Raw genomic sequence first — 11,142 nt, forward strand, 5'->3', positions numbered from 1 at the left:
GTGGTTCAGTAAGGTCCAGGTGAGGTTCAGGTGGTTCAGTAAGGTCCAGGTGAGGTTCAGGTGGTTCAGTAAGGTCCAGGTGAGGTTCAGGTGGTTCAGTAAGGTCCAGGTGAGGTTCAGGTGGTTCAGTAAGGTCCAGGTGAGGTTCAGGTACAGAATCCACCTGTGGGAGCTGCAGCAGGTGTGGTGACTGATGGATCAGGTGGTGCAGAATCTCTGTGGGACATGTCCGTCCTCCAGCTGACATCAGAACCTTTCTCTCTGCAGTGTTTCTGCTTCGAGGAGCAGCGTCTCAACCCCCACGAGGAGGTTGACATGCCTGTCTTCTTCTACATCGACCCGGAGTTCGACGACGACCCCAGGATGGCTCGGGTCGACACCATCACTCTGTCCTACACCTTCTTCGAGGCCAAAGAGGGCCAGAACCTTCCTCTGCCCGGGTACGACTGACCCGGATCCACCTGAGAGGCTGGAGACCCGGAGGACGCAGCTGATAAACCAAGACTGTCCTCAGTAGAAGAAGAAAACCCGACTCTGACAGGAAGTGTTCAGCGTCTGAATTCGACACTCAGAGCTCGATAAACTGAAACAATCTTAAAAATTAAATCTGTTTTAATGTAACGGTCAGTTACAGACCATATTTATCTTTATCTTTTCTCTGAACAGAAAGTTTGTTTCTGTACAGATGAAACTTCCGGACACGAGTTCTGGTTTTAGGCGTCCGTGGTGCTGCCTGATTTGTGCCTGAAGCGTCGAGTAAAAACAGTCAGACTGGAGGTGAAGTCAGGACTCGACTGTTTCTGGATCTGATGGAGGTTTGATACCTGATAAATATTTATTTTTATTCATATTAAACTGAATCAATGAGGTAAAACTAAAGCAGATCTTCCAAAAATCCATTTCTTTCCTCAGGAAAACAAATCAGATTTAAAGTAAATCAACAGGTTTGGTCCAATACTTTTACCCAAATGACGGCTGAAAAGCTGTTGAAGGTAAATTCTAATAAAGTCTGGGAGTTTTTCTTGCATCAGTTTAGAATAAATAAACTTTTCTTGTCTGCTGGTTTTGGATCATTTTACTGAATTCACCAACATGGAAGAAAAACAGGAATCAATCTTTGTTTTCTCATTCAATGTTTGTTTTATCTCCTGCCTTTTCTACAACATGGTTTTATAATTTAATAAATCTTTTATCTCTTCCTGTTTCTCAGCTTCATGAAAACTTCACAAAGAGCTTTTCAGGAAAAAACAACAAAATCCACTTTTTATTTTTACTAAAATAAATATATAAACTTAAAGTCAGGCTCTGAAGACACAATGTAAAGAAATGAAACGATTGTAGATTATCTTTCTGTTATTGTTTGGATCAGTAGGAATAATAAAATTATTTGCTGAAATTTACAGTAAAGTTAAACGAGAATAAAAGAAGTTTAAAACAAAGTTCGTTTATGATATGCTTTTATTTTGGAAGTTAAAAAAGGAAATAAGTTCTCAGACAGAAGGTCCAAACAGTCGGGCTGAGGATGTTTTGGGAGTTTATGATCTGAAATGATCTCTGGAGCTGCAGAGGAGCCTCCGCGCCGCCGGGGGGCGCTGCTCCCAACAGGAGGAGCCGTTTCAGCTGCACCTCCTCGGGACAGGGTCCGGGTTTGGACCCACAGACCTCTCAGGGCGGATTTACCGAACCGGTCCGCGGACACTAACCGGTGTCAAGCAGCCGAACCGGTCCCGGTCTGCTCCGAGCCTGTTCCGAACCACAGAGCTGAGGATTGTTCTGGAACAGGTCGGCTCAGGTCCAGAATTTTCTCTTGTTGTTTTCACTTTATTGTATTTTATCATACATCAGCAGCACTTACCTGTGCAGGTGAGGTCTGAGATAAAACCTGGGACGGTTCGGTCCGGGTCCGGGTCCGGGTCCTGGTCCTGGTCCAAACAGAACTCAGACTAAAACAAAAGTTTAGGCTCTTTAAGGTAGATCATTCAGAAAAGTTCCCCTACAGTCAGATATTTAAAAGTTTTATTTTCACTTCAGTTTGTTAAAAAGTTCTTGTCCAAATTGAAGATAAATGGTTCTGTATGTAAAGTTGTGACCCGGTCAGTCCGGCTGGTTTGTGTTTGTGCAGCAGGATGAACCTTCATCACTGCTGGATGATCTGTCTCCTCCTCCTCCTCACCTCCACCTCGGCTCGCAGCGACCTCTTCACCTCCATCGGTGAGTCCCGTCTGCCGGTTCTGGTTCTGACGGTTGCTTGCTGTAGCTGTGATGATGCTGTTCCCTCAGGTCAGATGATGGACCTGCTGTTCGTGGAGAAGGACCTGGTCACCTCACTGAAGGACTACATCCGAGCCGAGGAGGACAGACTGCAGGCGATCAGAAGGTCCGCTGCAGAACCTCAGAGTGGACCAACAGAACCCGTTTCATTCTCATGATCTCACTGATCCACATCATCAGTGAGATCACTGATTTTATTTCTTCTTATTTATTAAATTAAGTAATCTTCCTGGAAAAGAAAGATCAACAATAAGACAAATCTGAAATATTTCTCAGGAACAAAGGTTGAATTTCCTGTTTTGGCTCGAGGAACTAAAAGAATCACCTGTTTGTGTTCAGGTGGGCAGACAAACTGGACTTCCTGTCGGCTGCGGCCTCTCAGGACCCTGAAGGGTTCCTGGGTCACCCGGTGAACGCCTTCAAACTCATAAAGAGGCTGAACACAGAGTGGGCGGAGCTAGAGAGCCTGGTGCTGACGGACGTTTCTGACGGTAAAACTCGAAAGCATCATGTCCCTCAGAAATCCTTGTTCTTCAAGCTTCAAACCGTTACCACGGTGACCAGGAAGCAGGTAAACCTTCCTCTGCTGTCGTCTGCTTTCTGGTTCAGTGTTCGTCTCCAACCTGACCATCCAGAGGCAGCACTTCCCCAACGACGACGACCAGAGCGGCGCTGCCAAGGCTCTGATGAGGCTGCAGGACACGTACCGGTTGGACACCGACACCATCTCCAGTGGACAGCTGCCGGGTGAGACTCCGATGGGAGGACAAATGGTCCTGTGAATACAACAGTATTAATTAAAATGTTACAGTTAAACATAAAAATGAACAGTCAAACTATTTCAACAAGACTTGTGTAACAGTTTCCTGCAGGTTGACCTGTCCTCTGTCCTCTGTCCTCTGTCCTCAGGCTCGTCCCCGGTCGCCTCAATGCGAAGCGTCCTGACCGTAGAAGACTGCTTCGACCTCGGGAAGGTGGCGTACTCAGAGGCTGACTACTACCACACAGAGCTGTGGATGGCTCAGGCCCTGAAGCAGCTGGACCAGGGGGACACGTCCACAACTGTGGACGCTGTCTCCATCCTGGACTACCTGAGCTATGCTGTGTACCAGCAGGGGACGCTGCAGAGGGCGCTGGACTTCACCAAGAGGCTGTTGGAGCTCGGTTGGTACCAGCACAAACACAGAGTCCGAACAGTTTGATGATGAGGTCATCAGTGGTAAAGCTGAGCTGTGGTGTCCCTCAGGGACGAGTCATCGGTCTCTTCTTACTGTGATGTTGGTTGGACAACCAGTGACTCAGCAGAATCTGAGTCAAAATAAGTGGTGACCAACCAGTGACTCAGCAGAATCTGAGTCAAAATAAGTGGTGACCAACCAGTGACTCAGCAGAATCTGAGTCAAAATAAGTGGTGACCAACCAGTGACTCAGCAGAATCTGAATCAAAATAAGTGGTGACCAACCAGTGACTCAGCAGAATCTGAATCAAAATAAGTGGTAACCAACCAGTGACTCAGCAGAATCTGAGTCAAAATAAGTGGTAACCAACCAGTGACTCAGCAGGGTCAAAAAGGACACGACTCGGAATCTGTAAGATTCAAAACTTAGAGTCACAAAAAACAGGAAGAGGCAATCTCGTCACTCTTCAAAATAAGGGTCCAGCTCTGTTGATTTAGCCTTAAATGGTTCCGAACGGATCTGATCCGTGGTCAGTTTGTAACTCACAGACTGGGCCTTCTTCGTCAGAGTGGGGTTGAGATTAGTAAGTGTTTTACCTGCAGCAGACGAGGGTCACTGACCTGAGGTTCTGGTTCTGCCCGATTAGACCCGACACACCAGCGAGCCAACGGAAACCTGAAGTACTTTGAGTACCAGCTGTCCAAACAGAAGAAGGAGGAGGACCGACAGGAGGAGGAGAAGGAGGAGCAGCGGAGAAGGAGGAGGGAGACCGGCGGTCGCCATGACGACTACCTGCCGGAGCGGAACAAATACGAGCGTCTGTGTCGCGGCGAGGGCGTCCAGATGGTGAGCTCACACACACACACACGTCTGTCACATGACCTCACAGTCGCTTCAGGCTCCGCCTCCTTCCTGTTAGACACCTCGCAGGCTGAGCCGTCTCTTCTGCCGTTACCATGACAACGGGCACCACCCAAGGTACGTGATTGGACCGGTGAAGCAGGAAGACGAGTGGGACCGCCCCCGCATTGTCCGTTACCACGACATCGTGTCGGAGAAAGAGATGGAGAAGGTGAAGGAGCTCGCCAAGCCCCGGGTGAGACGATCTTTACCTGTTAGCAAAATATCTGACTGAGCAGTGGACGCTTCTTAATGAACCTTCTGTTGCATCACAGTAACAAACATCCTGAGCTTAGAAAGACTTTCAGAACTTCAGGTCCACCTGTCTGTCCTCCTGTTGTGACCTGTCCCTGTCTCCTGTCTCTGTCTCCAACCCAACGGATGGACAATCAGCTGAGACGAGCCACGGTTCATGACCCTCAGACAGGAAGACTCACCACGGCTCATTACAGAGTCTCCAAGAGGTGAGAAACAGTTTGGATCAGAACCAACCTGTACATGAAGACCCTTACCCTGTCCTGACCCCGCCTTTGTCCTCTGTCCATCAGCGCTTGGCTCGGGGCGTTTGAACACCCGGTTGTGGATCAAATCAACCAGAGGATCCAGGACGTGACGGGTCTGGACGTTAGCACAGCGGAGGACCTGCAGGTAACAGAGTCTCACCTGGCTGATTAAAGACACCTGAAGCCTCTGAGCCCTGGGAGGACAAAGCGTCTCACGTCTTTATGAGACGGACGGTTTTAAAACCTGATTCAAAGAAATCTAATGGAGGCGTCTGAAGCACTGACCAGAGTGATGAGGACACCAGAGTCTGCTAAGTTTGGACGTATTGTTTGTTTATCACACAGGATGACAATCAGGGCTGTTGTTGTTATTGTTTGTGTTGTTGTTGTTTGTGTTTGTGTTGGAGGCAGGTGGCGAACTACGGTGTCGGAGGACAGTATGAACCTCACTTCGACTTTGGACGGGTAAATCAGACCTTGTACTAACAGAAGAGAACACCATCCCCACAGTGAAGCATGGTGGTGGACGCATCATGCTGTGGGATTGGGAAACTGGTCAGAGTTACAGGATTTATGGATGAAGGGATTCTTGATTGAAACCTGTGAAAGTCTTCCAAGGATTTGAGACTTTAAGGAGAAAAATCTTTAAAATTATTTAAAACAAGTTAGTTTTTCTCCATTTATTAGCATTAATTTGAGTTTTTTTCTGTAAAATGATTATTTATAATCCAAGAATAAACTCCAGGTTGTGGGAAATTAAATGGAACAAATGGATGGATGGATGGATGATGGATGATGGATGGATGGATGGATGAATGATGGATGGATGGATGGATGGATGGATGGATGGATGGATGGATGGATGGATGGATGAATGATGGATGGATGGATGGATGGATGATGGACAGACGGATGGATGGATGGACAGATGGATGAAGGATGGATGGATGGATGAATGATGGATGATGAATGATGGATGATGGACAGACGGATGGATGGATGGACAGATGGATGAAGGATGGATGGACAGATGGATGATTAGAAGTCAGTACATCCATCACACAGCATTCTTCCTCTTGTTTGTGCTGCAGAAAGACGAACCCGATGCGTTTGAGGAGCTCGGCACGGGGAACCGGATCGCCACCTGGCTGCTCTACGTCAGTCTTCTTCTCTCTTTGTTTGTTTGTTTGTTTACTTCCTGTTGACATGACCGACCGCCTCCTCCTTCCTGCTGCAGATGAGCGATGTGCAGGCAGGGGGCGCCACCGTCTTCACAGACATCGGCGCTGCCGTTCAGCCGAAAAAGGTGCCCCGACCCGCCGGTTCATCAGCAGATTATTAAAGAAGTGTTTGGTTACATTTCAGAAAGAAAAATCCAACTGATTTCCAATCCGTAATGACGGATAAATCCTGTTTGTGGTGATAAACGATCTGTGACCCGCTGGCTGCAGGGCTCGGCCGTGTTCTGGTACAATCTGCACCACAGTGGAGAAGGAGACTACCGGACCCGACACGCTGCCTGTCCGGTTCTGCTGGGGAACAAGTGGGGTGAGTCATAAAACTCAACAGGGTTCAGGAGGTTTCATCAGGTTTTAATCATTTCTTCTGTGTTCACTTTTTCTTTTTTCCTATTTAAACAATAACAGAATGCAACAATTATTAAATCTCATGAGGAACACAGTAAACATATCAAATGTTGAAACTAAGAAATTGGATCATTTTTAGGAAATAATCAGTTTTGAATCTGAACACGTCCTCCAGATGTTTCTGTCTGTGAAGCATCTCCTCCTCTACCAGCAGAAGATGCTACTTTGGTTCAACGTTTGTTTACGATGTTATGTTAAGAACATTTTACACAACGTCTCAAACCTTTTCAGAACTCAGGTTGTACATGTCGCCTAAAACTTTCTCCCACAGTTTCCAACAAGTGGATCCATGAACGAGGGCAGGAGTTCAGGAGGCGCTGTGGCCTCCGTGAGACAGCCTGACCCCCGGCGCTCCGTCTGACCCCCGACCCTCCGTCTGACTCCTGGCCCTCCGTCTGACCCCCGACCCTCCATCTGACCCCCAGCCCTCAGACGTCTTCCTCGGCTTCCTGCTGCTGCTGACGGGACTCCTCGTGTGATCCGACTGGTTTTATTTTGATTGTGTGGACTCATTCTCTCGGCTCGACAGGTTTGTAGCCTGGAACCGTTGAGAACGGAGAACTCTGATGGTTCTCCTTCATCATGAAGGTTTGTTTTATTTGAGCTGTGTGAGGAAAGTAACCCAGAGTTTCTGAATTCCTTCCACATCTTCAGCCAAACAATCGGTTCCTTTACACTTTATGAATTTAGAGGTGCTGTTTGTAACAAACAAACTGATTTATATTTGACATTTTGTTACCATCAGAGATGCTGATTTATGCACCTTCAGAGTTGATGAACAACCAGTCAGGGTTGTCACTTTAAATGCACACAAACATGAAGTGGAGCAACATCACATGGCCCCGCCCCCTTTTGGGGAAAAAAATGACCATTTTGGAAAACAGCTGATAAAGAAGAAATAACCACGAGGTTATTTTTATGTTCTGTGAACATAAAAAGGATCAATAAAAGAAGAGATTAAATGGTAAACAGTGACAGATATTTTATTCTGTATATAAGTATATAATATTTATTTTTTGGTTTTAAATTTGCTTTAAGCTGAGCCAATAATTATTTTTTAATTAAGGTAAGAGATTTAAACACATCAGCTTTTACTAGTTTACCTACCATGCAGGATGCTAGTTAGCATGTTAGCATACTGTGTAATAAATAAAACATCAGCCTGTGACACATCAGGCCACCGGGTGGCGCCCTTCGTCCAGACTGAAGAATTTCAGTCACTTTATGATCAGCAGTGACATTAATTAATTCAAATTAAATAAAATTTGGGCACCTCCAAGCTTCAAAGTAAAGTTCTATTCTTCTTTGATGCAGTTTTATTAGAAAACACCTCAGCAGTCAGAGGCTGTTTTCACCCCCAAAAGGGGCGGGGCACTGTATTCTCCCAGAAAGGGGCGGAGTTTTGAGCAGGTTTGGTTTGTTGTGTTTATCTGAGTTTGTTGCTGAAGTTTAGCTGATTCAGCTTAAATCTGAGTTCTGCAGAGAGTCCTTTGTTCTCCACATCTAATCAGACACTTGTTCACTGTCGAGGTCTGTCACTCTGTTACACGCCTCACTCTGTTACACGTCTCACTCCTGTTACACGCCTCACTCTGTTACATGTCTCACTCCTGTTATACGCCTCACTCCTGTTACACCCCTCACCCCTGTTACTCACCTCAATCCTGTTACAACCCTCACCCCTGTTACTTACTTCACTCCTGTTACTCACCTCACTCCTGTTACATGCCTCACTCCTGTTACATGCCTCACTCCAGTTACTCGCCTCACTCCTAATACATGCCTCACCCCTGTTACTCACCTCACTCCTGTTACTCCCCTCACTCCTGTTACACACATCACCCCTGTTACTCACCTCACTCGGTTACTCGCCTCACCCCTGTTACTCACCTCACTCGGTTACTCGCCTCACTCCTGTTACACACATCACTCCTTTTACAAGCCTCACTCGGTTACTTGCCTCACTCCTGTTACTCACCTCACTCGGTTACTCGCCTCACTCCTGTTACATGCCTCACCCCTGTTACACACATCACTCCTGTTACATGCCTCACTCCTGTTACACACATCACTCCTTTTACAAGCCTCACTCGGATACTCGCCTCACTCCTAATATATGCCTCACCCCTGTTACTCCCCTCACTCCTGTTACTCCCCTCACTCCTGTTACACACATCACCCCTGTTACTCACCTCACTCGGTTACTCGCCTCACCCCTGTTACTCACCTCACTCGGTTACTCGCCTCACTCCTGTTACTCACATCACTCCTTTTACAAGCCTCACTCGGTTACTCGCCTCACTCCTGTTACACACATCACTCCTTTTACAAGCCTCACTCGGTTACTCGCCTCACTCCTGTTACTCGCCTCACTCCTGTTACACACATCACTCCTTTTACAAGCCTCACTCGGTTACTCGCCTCACTCCTGTTACTCGCCTCACTCCTGCTACACACATCACTCCTGTTACACACATCACTCCTGTTACACGCCTCACTCTGTCACACTGTAGTTTTCTGTCAGGTTTTCAGCAGCTTTGTGCATTTTATTTTGACGTCACAAAGCTCTTCTGTCAGAAACACTCTTATTGTGAAAATCAAAGCAGTAGAAATGTTTCTGGTATGTTTAAAAGATAAAACGATAAGATTTTTGTTAATGTGACTCAGCCCATTATGAGCAGATACAGCCCAGTTTTCCACCAGTCCTGTGGATTTCTGTGTATTTTCCTGTACTTCTGTGTATTTTCCTGTACTTCTGTGTATTTTCCTGTACTTCTGTGTATTTTCCTGTACTGGTGTGTTTGTCTGGGTTCAGGCTGGAGGTCGTTGACTGTGCCGGAACAAACAGGACCGTTTGAACTGACAGGAGCACTTTGAATGATCTGCACTGAATCTGCTGAGTCGGGTCGAGGAAAAGCTCATGATGGCGTTTAAAAATCATCATGTTTTAGTTTAAAGGTTTCACAGTGGGAACGTTTGCTGCTTCTGGTGTTAAAACTAAACGTTCTGCTGGAACTTTAGGAAACAGAAATCCTAAATAAAACCAGGAACGTTACACTGCTTCCTGTCAGAACCGGGATCTGGGAATGATCCAGCTCCAGTTGGGAAACCAGAGGGATTTGCTGACTGTTCTCAGTGAAAAGAACTGGGTTTGAATAGAACCCTGTGGTTCTTACTGGGAACTCCACGTTCTGACTCCTGAGGACGAATGGAACGCAGCATTCATCTAAATGCTCAGATGTTCTCTGACAGAGTCGGCAGCTTCGGTTCTGGTTCTGGATCACTGCCCCGGCCCCTGTTGTTTGGGTTTAAGCAGAGATAATCTGTAATCTGAGCTGCTGTTTGTGTTTCCACTGATTCTTTGAGCTTCTCAGAATAAAAATGCTGCTGAAACAGAACGACGTCTTTGTCTCTAAATCATACTGTGACCACAGGACACTGTAGCCCCGCCCACAGCTCAGGTAGACCCTCACTGCACAGATAGTAGAATATAATATGAATAATAGAAATCATAAGACCTGCGGAGGATTTGAACCCTGAACTTTTATATTTCTGGGTTGTGAACCAATAAGAATGCTGATGTTAGTCCAGCAGGATGAACTCATCATCAGGTTGATGAAGTAATGTTTGACACACCGGGTCTCCAGATTCTGCACCTTCACTTCGGAAACAACAAACTTTTTCAGCAGCTCGTTTATAAGAGAGGTTTTTAATTTTTCTGACATAAAACATTCTTCAGGTAAAAATCAGCAGTTTGATTGACAGGTGACAGGCAGCAGGTGGAGCTGTGCGTCCACTGGAAGACGCTTCACTGACATCAGGTTTTTGGTTGAAGCACCACAGATCAGTGGATCTTTGTGCTGAGGTTCAGCGTGATGAGTTCAGGTGTCCGTCGCTGCAGTCGGACGAGCCGGCTTCGTCCCGGTTACGGCTCAGGGAGGTGGTAATCCAACGGGTGGTTCCCTTCACGAACCCGTCCGAAACATCCGAGCAGCAGGTCCACGGCCGTGCTGACGGTGGAACGGACTTCCTCCTCGGTCCGTCCCCTCAGAGGGTTCACCTCCACCAGGTCCACGGCCGACAGCAGACCTGAGCAGGAGAACCTTCAGGTTAATGCAGATCTGATCCAATAAAACTAAAGAGAATAACTTTGAGCTGATTCTTCCTGTTCCTGCCTGCAGGGGGCGGTCTGTCGGAGCCGTACCTGTCTGACAGAGGTGTTCTGTGATGTAGAGGCCCTCCCTGTAGGTGAGGCCCCCGACGACAGGTGTTCCTGTTGCCGGGGTAACGGAGGGGTCGATGGCGTCGATGTCGTAGCTCAGGTGAATCGGTTTCTTCCCTCTTTGAGCGCAAGAAGAAAACAAAACAGGAGTTAAAACAGGAAGTGAACCCAGCCTGGTAATGAAAGGTGAGGGTTACCTGGAGCACAGGTAGTCACACGTCTCCTCCATGACTCTGGCCACACCCAGCTGGTCCACCTCTGACATGGAGAACACCTTCACCCCCAGCAGCTTCAGGATGTAGCTGTGGACCGAAAACAAGAGCAGATTTGATGAAAACAGACAGGTGCTGGCAGACAGACAGGTGCAGACAGACAGACAGGTGCTGGCAAACAGACAGGTGCAGGCAGACAGACAGACAGG

At 47.1% G+C, this 11,142-nt stretch overlaps 3 protein-coding genes across 10 annotated transcripts in view; 2 read left to right on the forward strand and 1 right to left on the reverse strand.

Annotated features, from left to right (window-relative positions):
• Positions 1–1,198, forward strand: part of LOC108249263 (cytochrome c oxidase assembly protein COX11, mitochondrial) — a 5,024-nt gene extending 3,826 nt beyond the window's left edge. For both annotated transcript variants that reach the window (XM_025002068.2, XM_017438539.2), the window contains exon 5: positions 268–1,198. In XM_025002068.2, the coding sequence (XP_024857836.1) occupies positions 268–450 (183 nt within the window). In that variant the 3' untranslated portion in view covers positions 451–1,198. The remainder of the gene's footprint in view (positions 1–267) is intronic.
• Positions 1,199–1,532: 334 nt separating this feature from the next.
• LOC108249261 (prolyl 4-hydroxylase subunit alpha-1) lies at positions 1,533–9,897 on the forward strand. 6 transcript variants are annotated; one of them, XM_037980874.1, is made up of 15 exons: positions 1,533–1,792; positions 2,123–2,211; positions 2,281–2,377; positions 2,611–2,762; positions 2,881–3,018; positions 3,181–3,435; positions 4,097–4,296; positions 4,370–4,546; positions 4,744–4,814; positions 4,899–4,998; positions 5,265–5,318; positions 5,945–6,010; positions 6,091–6,159; positions 6,305–6,401; positions 6,771–9,897. In XM_037980874.1, exons 1-15 carry the CDS (start codon positions 1,548–1,550, stop codon positions 6,839–6,841), a joined length of 1,881 nt encoding a protein of 626 aa, XP_037836802.1. In that variant the 5' UTR covers positions 1,533–1,547; the 3' UTR covers positions 6,842–9,897. The 6 variants fall into 6 exon arrangements, with proteins under 6 accessions (XP_037836802.1, XP_037836803.1, XP_037836804.1 ...); XM_037980875.1 differs by having other exon boundaries at positions 2,126–2,211; XM_037980876.1 differs by having other exon boundaries at positions 1,641–1,782.
• Positions 9,898–10,189: 292 nt separating this feature from the next.
• Positions 10,190–11,142, reverse strand: part of arg1 (arginase 1) — a 6,559-nt gene continuing 5,606 nt past the window's right edge. Inside the window, exons 6-8 of one of the 2 annotated variants that reach the window (XM_017438530.3) lie at positions 10,919–11,023; positions 10,704–10,840; positions 10,190–10,588 (exon numbers count right to left, since the gene is read on the reverse strand). In XM_017438530.3, coding sequence (XP_017294019.1) covers positions 10,425–10,588; positions 10,704–10,840; positions 10,919–11,023 — 406 coding nt within the window. In that variant the 3' untranslated portion in view covers positions 10,190–10,424. Of the gene's footprint in view, positions 10,603–10,703; positions 10,841–10,918; positions 11,024–11,142 lie in introns of both variants that reach the window. The other variant, XM_025002069.2, reaches the window with a different exon arrangement.

Source organism: Kryptolebias marmoratus, linkage group LG17 (genome assembly GCF_001649575.2).
Source record: "Kryptolebias marmoratus isolate JLee-2015 linkage group LG17, ASM164957v2, whole genome shotgun sequence".
Classification (NCBI taxonomy): Eukaryota; Metazoa; Chordata; class Actinopteri; order Cyprinodontiformes; family Rivulidae; genus Kryptolebias; species Kryptolebias marmoratus.